Source organism: Equus asinus, chromosome X, assembly GCF_041296235.1.
Source record: "Equus asinus isolate D_3611 breed Donkey chromosome X, EquAss-T2T_v2, whole genome shotgun sequence".
NCBI lineage: Eukaryota > Metazoa > Chordata > Mammalia > Perissodactyla > Equidae > Equus > Equus asinus.
In genome coordinates this window covers 100,829,093-100,845,286 of record NC_091820.1, presented here as the reverse complement: position 1 = coordinate 100,845,286, position 16,194 = coordinate 100,829,093, and the positions used below count along the sequence as shown (strand labels likewise).

At 38.8% G+C, this 16,194-nt stretch overlaps 2 protein-coding genes across 6 annotated transcripts in view; one reads left to right on the top strand and one right to left on the bottom strand.

Annotated features, from left to right (window-relative positions):
- The window catches only part of DNAAF6 (dynein axonemal assembly factor 6), a 35,737-nt gene extending 27,738 nt beyond the window's left edge, over positions 1-7,999 (bottom strand). The window contains exons 1-2 of one of the 2 annotated variants that reach the window (XM_014835329.3): positions 7,868-7,999; positions 1,204-1,359 (exon numbers count right to left, since the gene is read on the bottom strand). In XM_014835329.3, coding sequence (XP_014690815.1) covers positions 1,204-1,356 — 153 coding nt within the window. In that variant the 5' untranslated portion in view covers positions 1,357-1,359; positions 7,868-7,999. Of the gene's footprint in view, positions 1-1,203; positions 1,360-7,568; positions 7,692-7,867 lie in introns of those variants that run through there. The other variant, XM_014835330.3, reaches the window with a different exon arrangement.
- Positions 7,857-16,194, top strand: part of NUP62CL (nucleoporin 62 C-terminal like) — a 94,054-nt gene continuing 85,716 nt past the window's right edge. For all 4 annotated transcript variants that reach the window (XR_011499775.1, XM_044763945.2, XM_014835328.3 and 1 more), the window contains exon 1: positions 7,857-7,994. The gene's annotated coding sequence lies outside the window, so the exon portion shown is untranslated. The remainder of the gene's footprint in view (positions 7,995-16,194) is intronic.

Below are 16,194 nucleotides of genomic sequence, written 5' to 3'. Positions count from 1 at the left end.
TCAGCTAAGGTAGCAAAAGTGAGCTTACCTTCCCAAATTCATTGATACATTGCTCCTAACTTTTTCTCCTGTGTCCTGTTTGTTGTATATGTTCAATGCTGTTATTAACATCCTGAGTTTTCTCTATTTGAACAAGCTGGCTCAGTTCCCCCCCTCTACAAATTTTATTTCCATTGCATGTCTTATTTGAGTCTGCCCTGTTTCACCCAAGCTCTTCCCGGAGGGTGCAAGCTCAATCCAGTGTTGATTTGAGCCACTAAATTTTCTGCCTATTCAGATTATCCTTGTTCTTCCACACTATGGCAAAAAAAGAATTTTGAGAGGAGCAAATTTATATGTATGTTCACGGGAGATGGTTTATTCATGGTAAACTGGTCATAATAATGAAAAACTTCATTTATTTAAAGCAAATCGATATATCCTGCTATAGTCTGAGATTTCTGCCCCAAATTTTGTTTGCCTTCACATAGGCAGTCTGAAAGCCAAGGTTTGTGATATCTAAAGAGTAGGAGAATGGAAAGCAGGGGTTACATAAAAGTATTTTGATTATTCTGGGAATAATTTGTGACTGTGGAGTGGCCAAAGGTCGGTCCATGGAACTCTCCTACCCAAAATGAAGCCCACCTGGCTGCTGCTGGGGTTACCTGTCCTGACCCCAAATGCTATTCAACTAATGAGGTTCCACAGTTCCATCTGCGCATGTTCCCAGAAGCCAATTTTAGTAGGCTGCAGCTAGTTTGTCCCATTATTTGGTTCAAAATATTTTCTGTTCTGCCTTCATGTGTAGACAAAGAAAATTAAGGGGACTGGGTTTGGGAGGCCTAATTAATTCTGTCTAATTGAAATTACTTGTTTTATAGAACTATTGTCTAGGCTTAAAAATCCCAGCTACCACTCTTTGAAATGGTTGTCAAGCATTCTATGGCCATAAATATAAATGACAAACATTTTGAAATGTGGCTATTGCTACCATAGTTACAGAACTATTTTCCTATTCAGTGTTCAGGTAGTTTAGAAAAAATATAATTATGTTTTCTAGAAATGTACTAGAGGTTACACTTTCATGCATAATCAGCCCTGGACCTCCCGTGAATATATCAGATGACATGGCCCTGCTCACACAGCAAGGCTGGAACAAGCTGTTCAAGTACAGTTTCACAATTTAATTGAACAGAACTAATTCATCTGTAAGTATTCAATCACCTGTCCAGACTCAAAATCATCCTCTTCTTCAGGATAAAGTAGCTTAGAGAGGGCCTGGAGAGCTGAAACTGAAGAAATGGTTTCAATTTCCATATTTTCAGATCCCACATTTTCAGTTTCCATACTTTTATTTTCTGTACTTTCAGATTCCATATTCTGAGAAAGAAGACAATCAGAAAGAGGTATTTTAGTTTCCTATTTTATTTAAGACGAAGATTTTTTTCAATTGTCATAGCTCCCTTCTTTCCCTGGGTCACTCCATTACCTCTTATTCTTTCTTGAAAATCCTTGTACACGTCTTCAGATATATGTATTTGCTGGCTCACAGAGCTGGGGCAGCAAGTAAACTCAAGTATTCAGATTGCTTTACCAAAACTTCATGCTCAATCTAACAAGCAATTATTGAGCCCCCACTATAGTGGTTCCCAGGTTTTAGTGGGCTTAAGAATCACCTGGGCAGTTAGCTAAAAACACAGATTCTTAAGCACTACCTCTAGAGAAAGTGTATGTCGGTGTGGTGTAGAATGCACATCATTATTCGGAAACATCATTTTGTAGACTACCTTTTCATCTGACTCATGTATGCTATCTAGGGTGTATATTCCCTTTAGTGAACTGAATAGGCTGTTTGCCGAGGGGTATGTCTCAAGGAACTTTACTCATTTCACATTTTTCCCTCAGGCAGGCCTGTACATTCTGCTTTATTTAAATTCCTAATTAACCCTTGATGATGCCTAGCATATTGCCATTTGAGAACTCTAATATATTGGTTTGTTGACTTTAGTGAAAGTTCATACAAAATAAATTAATTGTTTTTCTGATTATAATACTGATACTATATATGTCTATTGTGGAAATTTTATGAAATAATACATCAAAAGTATAAATAATAAAATCACAACAACCAGACATCAGTCTTTTAAATAATCTCTACAGTTATATTTGGAGTAGAAATTCAGGATCTTTGAAAATCTTGGAAGTGTCAGACTCAAATGAATAACCTGAATAAAGATTGTAGAAGTAAGCCTATTATTAGTGATTTGGGCATAAATATAATAGGAATCTTTTCTACATTTCTGCTGATATTTTTAAAACATTTTATAAAATTAATTCACAGGAGACATTTCCTTAGTGCTTTTATAAAATTATCCACTAAAATTTTTGCATTGTGCCTAGAACAGTAATGCAAAGGGCTTCTCAAATGTGTGCTGGGACAATCTACCTGTCAAAATCAATCTGCATGCAGATGGTGTTTTACAAACCTTCTGTTTTACCATTATTTTGACTTTCTTTTTTAAATGGGAAACTGATCTTAATACTTATTAGAGAGGTCAAAGTTCTGAAACAAATGTTAAATTGCCTGGTACATCTAGCATAGAGGCAGTATATTACAGTGGTTAAGAGTAATGCTTATCTTACTTATCTATAAAATGGGAATAATAACAGTGCTACCTTATAGGGTTGTTACAAGGATTAAGTAGTTTAATACGTGTAAAAGTACTTGGAATAGTGTCTGGCACATAAGAAGTACTCAACATATGTTAGCTATTATTGGTCCTCTAAAATTGTGTTTTGCTGGGCATGAATATCACGTCTAATGATGATGTCAAAAAAGTTAATGATAAAACTCATTACATTGGAAACTCATTAAACTGGAAAAGGTGAAATAAGAGGTGATAAAACAATCTTCTCTCACAGTATGGTCTGGGAGCCTGCTCTGGAAATGAATAATTGACACATACTAAATTAAACAAAGAGGCTCCTGTTTATATTTTAAAAGTCCTAGTTGATTATGTGTTCATTAAATATTTACTTAACATTAAAAGCAAAAAGTTTATTGAAACATTTTCTACCTTTGACAACGAAAGGGTAAAATGGATCCAGATATCAGATGCAGTGATATAATTAGTATTTTGAGTTGAGATTGTACGAACAATGAGACTTAAAAAATATATATAGCAGAAATTGTTCTATTATTCCAGCATGACCTACCTTATAAAATTGTTGTGATGGCCTTATTACGCAACATAGGTGAAAGAGTTTGCTAAAATATGAAAAGCTATATAAAAATATCATTATTAGCTGGCACATAGTACCAGCACCCACAAATACTTGATGATGAGGCTTGTGAGAGCTCAATGGTGAGTTGATGAGAGGGGAATAAATGGGAACCAGTAGAGCTAACCCAGAAGAAGGGTACTCCAAAGTCCCAGATACAGTGTCTGATGTAGCAATCAGAACTGCTATTCACGCATTCTCATCTGCTTGGCAGGGCCATAGCAGTGGGAGTTTTGGGGCATGAGCAGTGTTTCAGGGAAGAAAGGTTGAATACTTGTGGTTACGGGGAGGCTTATTTAGGGTGAAGTAGGACCCTGGTCCACAGGCAGGGGTATAGGAGGCAGGGTCCAGCTCTTGGGGACTATGAGGGAGTTGGAAGCTAGATGAAGGTTCAGAATAGGACAGGACTTAATGTCACAGCTGGAAAGGAGAAAACAAACCAGGCACTGCCTCAGAGGCTTTCTCATGTCACCTGGGCAGCCACAGTGGAGGTGATGAAGGAAGGCTTTGGTTCAGTGGGTACACTGAATACTGGATTTAGAGAAAGCAGATTAATTCTAAATCCCCGCCAGCTGGGAAGGAGCTCTGGCCTCGTTTTAATTTGGTGAGAAGCAGGGCAATGTGAGCAGTGGGATGCTATACCTGTAGGCTGAACATCTTCAATAACTGGAACCGGCGTGTAGTCAGCAGCTGATGAATACTGAATGAAGCATGATTAAATTCATACGAAGGTTGTATTTCAAAGTAGTCACCTTGGAAGGTTATACACTGATGTAAATTGTGCTATCAATGCTCAAAATATTTTGGAATTGCCTTCATATGAATCACCAAGAAAATAGGTATCTTTATGATATCACTCAGTTTGATTACACATCAGATTTGTCTCCAAGTGATTTCTAGATACATCTAGATATCACATCTACTTTCAAAATATGAAGATTTGCTACTTTGAGGATATTTAAAAGAATATGTTACAGCCCAAGGCAATTCTAAAAGAGTAATTTCAAAAGTAATTTGAGCAATAACAACAGCATTAGAATAAGTGGATAGCCTCCCAAAGTGACTGCTTTGAAGGAGATGCCACTCCTTGGGATGTATATGTTTGAGTGTATTTGTTAAACAAATCATTCACAATCGTTTATAGTAACACTCTGTAATTTTGAAGCATATTAATAATTGGACTTCTTAAATTCCAAATTATGACGGCACAAAATGGCATAGATTCACACTTAGCTAAACTGGAGTAGAAATATAATAATAAAATTGGCTCTTTAGCAAAAATAATTTTTACCATATCAATTGTAACAATAATCTGTAAACACAAAATAATAAATCATGACAAGTTTGTTAATTTGAGAAACAAAAGCATCGCCAATACTTTGTGAATAATTAACTAAATAGTTCAAAGTATCAAAAAACTATGATATGAATTTTTGGAAAAAATATTCTAAATTCAAAGGAAATTAAGATTCTACCAGCATTTTTAGAAGTCTAATAAAACAAGAATAATTTATTAAACTTTATTAAAAACATTAAAGTTCCTTTGACACAAACAGATCACATTGGAAAAACTAAAGCAAGATGCCTTTTTCTGAACTGTGCAGTGTTATTATTTGTAGGACTATCTTTTATTTGTAAATTTGATATACATTAAGTTCATCTTGAGCCTTGCAATCAAGGTCCTTCAGGATATAACCACAACCTAATTTTCTGCCCTTCCCTCCTATTGTTTTCCTACTGTTATCTGCATTCTGTTAAAAACTGAACTGCTTATTAAACATACCCTATAATCTATTGCCTTTGTACCTTGGAATGTATTCTTCCTTTTGCCTAGACTACTTCAGTGTAGTGATCAAAAGAAAAAGGATTCTGGAGCACACTGCCTATGTTTGCATCTGGCACTGACACTTAAAGAAGCCAAGAATAAACTTAAACTAAGGAAAATTTAAGTAGGAGTTTCATTAAAAACAAAATCTATTGCTAAATCTTTTATTTGAGATTTGATTATTTAGAAAATAAATTTTTTAGGCCCTTTTTTTTTCTTGCTCTCCCTCTCCTTTGCTAGATCAATTCCAGTGGCAGTATTTTCCAGACAGAGACTTTGATTTTCACACATCAACCTGAGCCTTTAGACCTTCACAGGTAGAGCAGTGATTGGGGAATCTTTCTTGGTACCAGCGACAATGAGCTAAAGAGGCAGATGCTTCAGACCCAGCTCATTACGAAAATATTGGAGCCAGTTAGGGACTAAACAAGTTCAACCAGGATGGCTCCAGACCCATGGTTCTGAGCAATATTAGTTACGAGAGATTAAGTCAGCCTCTGGGTTGTGAGGGTTTCCTATTTTATTTGCCTCTATCCACGGTGTCAATTGGGATGGTTCTTTGACTTGAATTAATTGGAGATAAGTCTAGGTTAAATTAATGAAAACTTTGAATTACAGACTATTAAAAAAGAAGACATCTTATTAATTAAAATATATATAGTAAATAAAATCAGGGTAATAAAGAATCACCAAATAGTATCCTTTGGGAACTTGTGTAATAGGTAAACACATATCCCTCTGCAAAGTATTGCCTGTTTATAGCTGGATGATTTCAAAGTATTCAAGATCCATTTACTCTCAAATAAATTTGGCATTTCTTCTTCAACTTTATTTACATAATACCTTATTTAGCAATTCTTGCATTACAATTCTTGTGAAAACACCAAAATAAACATCATCTCTGCCTATGTCAGAATTAAGTTACACTGGCTAATTTCTTGTAACATTTTTGACAATTATACACATCTATGATTCCTTGCCCATTAAAAATAATTCATTTTGATTTTGTTTTACAATACCAGGAATGATTTCCTCTTTTAGGTCTCTTTCACTGTGATCAAATGTACTGTCATAAGTAACTATGGGGGCTTAGTTTTTGTTACAAATTTAAATTATATTTAATGGAAGATGGTTTTTGAAAGTGCCTGGAATTTTTCATAAACCTATAGCCAAGAAATGAGCCTCTTTTGATTTAATATTTCCCCTATTCTTTTTTTTTTTAAAGATTGGCACCTGAGCTAACATCTGTTGCCAATCTTCTTTTTTTTCTTCTTCTCCCCAAAGCCCCTTAGTACATAGTTGTATATTCTGGTTGTGAGTGCCTCTGGTTGTGGCATGTGGGATGCCACCTCAGCATCGCTGGACAAGCGGTGCCATGTCGGCGCCCAGGATCCAAATCGGAGAAAGCCCGGGCCGCTGACGCCCAGCGCGCCAACTTAACCACTCCGCCACGGGCCGGCCCCTACTATTCTTTCTTTTAGCCAATCTTAATACACTTGTCAACGATTTTTTCCTGTTTCCCTGTCTCATTCTCATATTCTACCTCTACGTAAAAAGGAGTTGAGACGAGTTTTCCTTCAGTACCTTGGAATTTTCTCCCCAACAGACCTGTTTTCTTCATTTCTTTAGAAAACAGTCTTTGTTCTGAATCCTTATCTCAACAGGAAGCTCTCAGGAGAAATGACCCCAACTCTCTGGTCAAACTTAGTTCTCTCCTCACTCAGATTTCATTTTTCAACACAGCTCCTCACCTTTTGACAGGTACAGTCCAACGACATATAACACTTACTCTCCCAATCAACCCCTGGTGAGTCGCAGGTTTGTTAGGTACAAGCAGTCTAAGTACACGCTCCACCCCTGGAAAGGTGGTCTCACTGCTTCTCACTCCTCAAGGGATCTGACCAGCGCACGCAGGACGCCAGAACCGTCGGGTCAGAGGGGTCACGTTCTTGCACACCGGAAGTTGGTGTAACGGTGAGCATGGGCCAGTTTTTTCAGTCAGAACAGCATTATACTCCCCCCCAAAATATATCCCAACCAAGGCATGCTAGTCCGCGATAAATCATACCCGTACATGTAAAACAGAAGGGACAGTGGCTGCTCCAACTATATATATAAGGATATAGCTATAAGGAAACAGTTTTCACTCTCAAATTAGTGTTACAACCATAAGTGTGTGTACGAGTCGAGAGAAAGGCGTTGGGAAACCTTCACATGTTCATTTCGGCCTCCTGACATTCGGCCAGCAACCATCCCCTGTATGGTAAAACTGCCCCATCTCTTATATCCTGAGAGTCTGAGTTTGTCAAATCTGCGTCCTGCTTAGAGTGACTACGGCAGGGGAAATTAAGGAACCGGTCACTTCTCTCTCAGGGTTGGCTCTCAGAGTTCTAAGTACCTGTAGAGTTCTCCCTACTTTCTGTGATAGCCGCGGCATCTGGGGACCCCATTTGTCCCCCTCCTAAGGTTCGAGTTTCCTCACCTGGGTCAATTTTCTCGTCGCTCACTAGGCTCCGAAAATAGACTGTGGAGAGCTCCGCGTCTCTCCGTTGCCTGGGGAACAACTTAGTCTCCCTCCCCTGCTCCCCGCACCCACCACCTGCCGGGTTCCCGCTCGACTTTCCTGGCCAGTCATAGAAGAGTCTCCTTTGAAACAGCACAGAATCAACCAATCAGAGCGCGGGCCAGTCGGGGTCACTGGCTGCTCTTTCCAGTTAACTAGGTCGACCCCCTTTTAAGCCCTGGTCTCATTTAGTGTCACTCCAGCTGGAATCTACCCACCGTGGAGGACGGTTTTTTCCGGCCCAGGTAGGCTCCGGTCCGCCTCTCTGGCCGATAGGCAGTCGCTGAGGCCTGCCGCTTTACTTTGGAGTCCCGACAGCGAGCGGCGGCGGCGGCTGCCACCAAGGTAAGTTTGCCGGTTTGCGTTTGTCCGGGTCATCAGCAGGCTCGCTCAGCATTACACTCTTCCTGCATGTGAATTCCAGATCGGAAGACTCGTTCTCCCGCCGATCGGGAGCAGCGGGGGCGGAAGAGTAGGCTCCGTGGCCCGGGGGTTGAGAAGGTTTTGCAGCAGCTCTGCACGCCCCCTCCCCGCCCCGCGACAGAGACACGTGTTGTGGTTCCGTCCCGGCTAAGCGATTGTGTGTGTGTGTAGGGTAGGATCGCGCTTTTTTTTCCTTTGCTGTGGGTAAGGCTTCTGGGTCCAGAGCCCCAGGGGGAGCACTCCTTCGGCCGGCACCCGGGTCCTGTGAGGTACCGGCCGGAGCTACTTGTCGCTGCCGCTGCTGGAGCATCGAGCTACTTGTCGCTGCCGCTGCTGGAGCATCGAGGGACCCGGTGCCCAGCTTTTCCTGCCTTGGAGTGCAGAAAAGCAGGCGCGCTGGCAATCTGAGTGTCTTCATTTCACCTAGAGATACAGTTGTGACCTTAGTTTCCCCTGAATTCCGTGGTTTGGTTTTAAATAAAGGGTGAAAAAAGGGATTGCTTAAAAGTATTTGGAGTATTTGGACTGATTAGCTGTGTTCCATAGTGGGGCCCTGCATCCATTGTTTGAAAGTTGTAAGCAAAGAGAGAAGATGGTTTTAATGGATAATTACTTGTGGTTATCCAGGGATTGGAATTCGACTATGAATTAACTAAACTGCCTTCCTTCTTTCTGATATCATGTTTTTCTAGCTTCCACCACGTCTGGTGAAGGCGTTAGTGAAGCTTCAGTTATTTGTCCATTCTACTTATTACCTACAGTAAACAAAATTGGAGGTACAATATTTAAGTTATTGGCTAGAGTAGACTTATTGGCTTTTTGGCCAAATTGCCTATACCATAATTAGATGGTAGATGATCAGAATTTAAGTGTCTTAGATTTTGTTTTTTCTCTAGATACTTGTGGAGCTTAAGTTATACATGCTATGCTGTCTCCTTCTTGCTTGCTTTTTTTGTTTCTGTTCTGCTTCATTGTGCATTATTCTAAGTCCTTAATGCCTAGCTAGTTCTTTTTGGACCTTTTGGCTATGACTCATAGTAAGAAATAAACTTTATGTAGTGACCCAGTACATACGTACACAATATACAATTGACAATCATTTTGCAGAACCCATACTTATTACATGCAATTTACTCTGATACTTTTCCGTTACATTTTTTAAGATATAGACTACAACCTACTAATGAATTGTCATTCAGAGTTTGAAAAACACTCGTCTTAGACCTTTTGTTTTCAAACGTGTGTGTGTGTGTGTGTGTGTGTGTGTGTGTTTAGGAATCACTAAGGATAATTATTACAAATGCGGATTTCCCTGGCTTACTCCAGGAACCGGTTCTGTGAGTCTGTGGTGCGCCTCTCCCAGAAGTGGTTCATATAGCGTATATGAAGTGTTTGGTATGTTGCCAGATGCACAGGTATTCAAGAAATAATAGTTTTCTTCTTGGGCAACAAATGCTATTTATCTTTAGGGATATAATTGCCTCTTCAAGCTTTGGCCTGCCCCTGGTGAGGTGGAATCCAATGCTAAGCACTGTTTTCCCCAGGGTTGAGGAGGTAGGAAGATAGGGGATGGGTCCTGGATCTGAGATGAATCTTGAGTCACTTGACTTCCATGGAGAATTTGGAAATACAGAAACTTAGGAGTTGAGGAACACAAAAATTAGAGAGGTTCAGTGACTTGCCCAGGGTCATGTTGTCAGTGAATGGATCTCAGCGATAGAACTCGATCGATTAAGCCTAATATTCTTGTCCATTCTGCCTCGACAGCAGGTCAGATGTGGAGGCTGAAGTTGAAACAGAAAGAGAGCTTCCCTGACGTGCCTGTCCCAGAAGCAGAGGCAACAGAATTTCTGGGTTTTGGCTGCTAGTTTGGTTTTAAATTAGTGAAATTTGAGAGATCTAAAAGATAAAAACTACACCTAAAAGTTACTGTGGATTATAGCTGTGAAAAGGGGATATAGTTTAGCTAATTCTTTTATAGTACATAGATAAACCATTTTAAAACACTAAATAATTTATTAAACCAACATTAAAAGAAATTAAAGATGAAAAATTTTCCTCAATTCTACTACGAAAATATAACATATTTCTGTTCTCCTTCCATTTTATCTATATGTACCCATATTTTTACACAATCTTAATCTTTGTTTTTACAGTTTTTTTTCCCTTTTTCTCCCCAAAGGCCCCAAGTACATAGTTGTATATTCTTCGTTGTGGGTCCTTCTAGTTGTGGTGTGTGGGACGTTGCCTCAGTGTGGTTTGATGAGCAGTGCCATGTCTGTGCCCAGGATTTGAACCAACGAAACACTGGGCCGCCTGCAGCGGAGCGCGTGAACTTAACCACTCGGCCACAGGGCCAGCCCCTGTTTTTACAGTTTTTTGTTTATTTAATACTGTTCTGGAATTTTTTCTGTGTTGTTGATAGTCTTCATATTTTTCATTATTAATAGCAGCCTAATATTACATAGAGTGAGATGGCCAGAATTTATTCAGCCTAACTAAAACAACCACAGAAGATTTATTTCCAGTTCTTCCATGTTATCAATAGCACTGTAAAGTCTTGGTTATTTCAAATCATTTATACAAGTTTTATTTTCTACAACACTCAATAGGAAACCTAATAGGAAGGCCAGGGATCTGGACCTGAGCTGCAAGTTTTTGTCCTCCTTGGATGTATGGATTTGCCCATCTAGGTTTGTGTGCTAGGGCAGTGGTGATCAACCATGATAGCTGTTATACATATGAGTTAGGTTGAACGTATTTTTTTTTTTTTTTTTGCTGAGGAAGGTTCACCTTTAGCTAACATCTGCTGCCAATCTCCCTCTTTTTGTATGTGAGCCACCACCACAGCATGGCCACTGACGGACAAGTGGTATAGGTCCACACCCGGGAACAGAACACAGGCTGCTGAAGCAGAGCATGCCAAACTTAACCACTAGCTCACCAGGGCTGGCCCTGAATGTATTTTTTCAACTACTAGATATAGATGTTTTCAAAATGATTTGCTTTAAAAAATATATGAATCATGGCAGATTCAAGTGCCATAATAATACTCATGCCCATTAGCTTTCTTTATGAATATCTTTTGCAAAGATTATATGAGTGTGTTCATTTGTAATTTAAAAATTTTATATAAAGGAACTGATTAGGTTGACTGGGAGAATAAAAGCTATAAAATATGAACTAATCCCTCTTTTTAAAATTAGAAAATATTTCAAACAGAAAAGTGCAGAGACTGTTATACACCATCATCCATACAACTACCAAAGATTTAACAATGGTTAATATTTTGCCATATTTTCTTTAGATATTATTATTTAAAGAACTAAAACACTACAGTTATCTCTTTGTTTCCCTTCCCAGTCTCATTTCCTTCCCATTCCAGAGATAACTGTTCTTCTGAAGTTGTTATATATTTTTCCAATCTATGTTTTTAAGTGCACTCAAATGTAGATGGCTGTACATGACTTTAATAATGTTGTTTTGTATGTCCTTTAACATTTACATAAATGATATATTGTACTTACTCTTCTGCAACTTTTTTGGTCAATAATATGTTTTTGAAATTTATCCATATTGATAAATGTAGATAAAGTTAGTGATTTTTTATTGCTGTAAAGTATTCCATCATATAACTATACCAGTTTAAAAAATCTCCATGCCTCTATTGTTGTTGGACATTAGGTTGTTTCACATATACAAGTAGTCATATAAATCATACAAATACTGTATGATTCCACTAATACGAAGTACCTAGAATAAGCAAATTCATAGAGACAGAAAGTAAAGTAGAGGTTGCCAGGGGCTGGAGCAGCGGGGAATGGGGAGTTAGTGTTCAGTGGGTACAGAGTTTATGTTTGGGATGAGGAAAAAGTTTTGTAAATACATAGGGGTGACGGTTGAACAACATTGTGAACGTACTTAATGCTGCTGAATTGTACACTTAAAAATGGTTAAAATGGTAAATTTTACGTTATGTATGTTTTATCACAATAAAAAAAAATTGAAAACCTAAGAATCATGCTTATTTTTCAAAGGCGTATACTTGGTTGCCTTGTTTTTGTGGAGTGAAGCCCTGAGAAAAGTGAGATTTATTTTAAAACATAAACTTTAATTGTTATATTAGCCAGATCTATTTTTCCTTGTAAAATGATAGTTTTTGAGACTTTAAGTGACTACTATTACTTGCATGTTTGTATAAGGTTTTTATGAATACTGTGCTTCAGAAGTTTCCAGTTATTTTTCCCCCTCTACTTCTCCATTGTTTTGGGGAGGATTCTTCTAAAAGTAGGTTTGTTTTTGAAGTTGTCTTTTGCATTTGAATGCCATTCCTCCTTTGTTTCTTTGGCTAGTTCTCTCAAATGTTTTACTTTCTTCTCTTTCTCCTCCCCCATCCCATAACCCTGTACTGCTGCCCTCACCCCCAGCCAAGCTCTTCCCTATTGAGTCCCTCTGCTCTCTTTCCACATAGCCATGCCTTCCCTTAGGACTCTCTGTCCTCCATTCCTCCTCCCCCTTGAGTCCCCTTTCCTCCAGCACAGCTTGCCCTCTCTTGGGTCCTTCTCAGCTCCTCCAAGATAGTCCCTCTCCTGAGTCCTGCTGCCCACCCTCCCCTTCGGTACCACTCTTCGTCTTCCTTTTCCAATTTTGTAACTGCTAAAGGCATTCACTGAGAATGAGGCCTGTTTCATGACAATTTACAGTCTTCTGCAGTGTCACACTTTTAATATTTGGAAAGTCGACCTTAATTTTGGGATTAAAAAAGAAAACTTTGGGGCCGGCCCGGTGGCGCAGCAGTTAAATTTGCACGTTCTGTGTCTAGGCGGCCCAGGGTTCGCTAGTTCGGATCCCGGGTGCGGACATGGCACCGCTTGGCAGGCCATGCTGTGGTAGGCGTCCCATGTATGAAGTAGAGGAAGATGGGCATGGATGTTAGCTCAGGGCTAGGCTTCCTCAGCAAAAATGAGGAGGACTGGCAGTAGTTAGCTCAGGGCTAAGCTTCCTCAAAAAAAAAAAAATAACTTTTTCTAGCCCTTAAAATGAGATTCTGAACTTATGGCTTTGACAAATTATAGTATGAAGGGGGAGAAAAGCACTTAATGTGAAAGATAATCAGTAAGTTATACTGCTTGAGATGTTTAATATGAATTCAAAACTAATGTACCATTTTCGGTAGCCCTGTATTTTATTTTGACATAAAATGATCACCATTAGAAATTTGATCTTTTCTTATTTCCTTCAAAATGGCTGTGCTGATTTCACCTCTCCCTATTGATTTATCTTTGGGAACTAAACCATTTAGAATAAAACTTTAGTAACTCAGTTTTTACTTCCCCGGTTGGCAATGATAACTATCAGTGCAAATAAGGACCCTATTGAACTTTGAGGTTTAGACTTTTCTACTTTCTTCTTTAGTACCATTTCTGGAAGCCTTTCTTGGTGGAACGAGGGGCTTCTTCAGTGAATTTGTACTTTTCCTTTCCTTCTCTGCCTCTCTCCTTAGTTCCATAATTAATGATATGTTAAAGAACCACGTGTATTATCAGAAGTTGCTGTTTATAAGAACGATTTTATAACATGACTAATCACTTTGCGTGAATTTTCGGGCCATATCCGTTAGTCATGAGCTTCTTGAGAAGGTGAAGTAACTTCATGGAACTCGATGGTAGTCACGTAATTGGGCAGTTTAGGGGGTATGCTGCCTCCAAGGAAGAATAGTTTATTTGCTTCCAAGAAGGTAGGAAAAAGTTTTAATAAACTACATGGCTGAGCTGCTATGCTAGTCACCTCTTGACACTCATTTCTCAAAGTCATGTAGCGGAATAATCATATAAGTGATCCCTAAAAATCGTTTATACTTTGTGAGACAGAAGCCCCTGGAACAGTTATGCTGAAATGGCTTAGAATAGATACTCAGGCTTGAACTTATTTTGCTTCTGCCTTTTGAAAGACAGATTTATCTTCCTAATAATGTGTTGCCTAAGCTAGTATTAAAATGGAAGTACTGTGTCCAGTACCTTCACTTACTGGTTGCTTGACCTTGGGAAGTGATTTAGTATCTCAGAGCCTCGGTTTCCTCAACTATAGAACAGAGATCAAAATACCTTTATGATTTGTTGTAGTTAGTTAGAAGATAAGGAATTTCAAATCCAATAGGTGCTATCTTTTATCTCTTCCCATTTCTATTATATAAGAGATTCAAGAACTTAAGTGGTAAAGTGGTATGTCCTGAGATGACCTACCATCATTTGTTGATCCTCGGTCAGATTTTTTACTACCCAGAATACACCTAGGATCAATGAATGATGATAGGTAAGTACATACGGAAGATGATTTGCATGCTGAAAAATGAAAAGATGTGTAGTAATTTTTTTGGATTATAATTTGAAATCCAATTTATGTTTGCTCTCTGGGCCAGCTAAGAGAATGCACCATAAATATCCCTGATTTGCTGATCCTTCGCTGACAGGAGAACTCCAGTATGGTATTTTGGAAAGCTTTCATATAGCACTTTACAAAGTTAAATTAGATGAGGTAATATATGTGGAGGGCCTTTTGTAAACTTATTTTTAAAAAACATTTTGGTTATGCACTTAGTGCAGTGGCCAGAGTTTTAGAGGTGAGGAAGGTGAGGCTCCAGTGCATGTAAGTGACTCGCACAGTCTGATAGGCAGCAGCCCTCATTGAGTTGTTTTCTTCCTATCCAGTTGTTTAGTTAATTCAGTAATCCCCACATAGACTGGACTGCCAGGCAAGGAATATTTGCCCATTTCCAGCAGCCTTTTCAGTGAACTCCGATCATTTCTTTGGGCCTAGTGGATTTTCTGCAGAAGCCCTTTATCATCTAGTATTTCTTTCTTTGAACAGGTGTGCTTGCATTAAGGCATTCAAGATAGAACTGTAAGCTGGGATCAGCATAAAAAGCTGTAGTTTTGTCAACTTTAAGCTCCCATAGTCAGGCAGTGTGGATAAGGAGAGATCACTTAGAAGAGAAACAGAGGTTGGCTGGAGGAACTGAACAATGTTAGAGACAGATATTCGCATTCAAAGCCACGTATAGTGAGTACAGACTTGTTTCCCTTTTTTTGTTGTTGTTTTGGTGAGGAAGATTGGCCCTGAGCTAACATCTGCTGCCAATCTTCCTCTTATTTTTGCTTGAGGAAGATTGTCACTGAGCTAACATCTGTGCCAATCTTCCTCTATTTTGTATGTGGGATGTTGCCACAGCATGTCTTGATGAGTGGTGTGTAGGTCTGTGCCCAGGATCAGAACCCGCAAATCCTGGGCCACCGAAGCAGAGTGTGCAAACTTAACCACTATGCCACCAGGCTGGCCCCTGTTTTCCATTTTTTAATAAAGTAGTGATATACGTGGGGAAGCTAAAGTGTGCTATGGTCCTCTTTGTTAAAAAGGATCGGGAATACTGATTAACTTCTGGCTTGGTTAGAAAAACATGAATTTAAGTCTGTATGTTAAAAGAAAGAATTCAAGAGAAACTCATACAAATTAATATAATTAGAATATGTAATTTCCAAGCATGGGAAAAAGAAAGAGAATAAAGAAAATTCCATCAATCCAGCTAGGCAGAAATAGATAGAAGGTACATACAACATGGCAAATAAAAAAAACACAAAATAAGATGAAAGAAGTAAGTCCAATTGTGTCAGTAGTCAGAATAAATGTAGATAAATTAAACTCACTCATTAAGAGACTGTTAGATTGCATTTAAAATTTTTCAGCTTTGCTATTTACAAAAACCGTATTTGAAATGACTCAGAAAGGTTGAAAACAAAGGGATGGAATAAGATACACTAGGTAAATACCAGCCAAAAGAAAAATTGTGAGGCAACATGAATGTCAGACAAGATATGCTTTAAGGCAATTTAGTAATAAACAGACATTTCACCCTGATGAAAGGGTCTACCAAGAGACTATCAGCCTGGAATCCATGCTCCTAACCACATAGTCCTGAAATACATAAAGCAAAAAGCAATGGGATTCTAAGGAGAAATTGAAAATCCCTAGTATAATGGAAGACTTTTTAAACACCTTTGTCAGAAACTGGTTAGGCAAAAAAGTTTAAAAGAATAAAAAAGTAGGAGGATGCAAAAGATTTGAGATC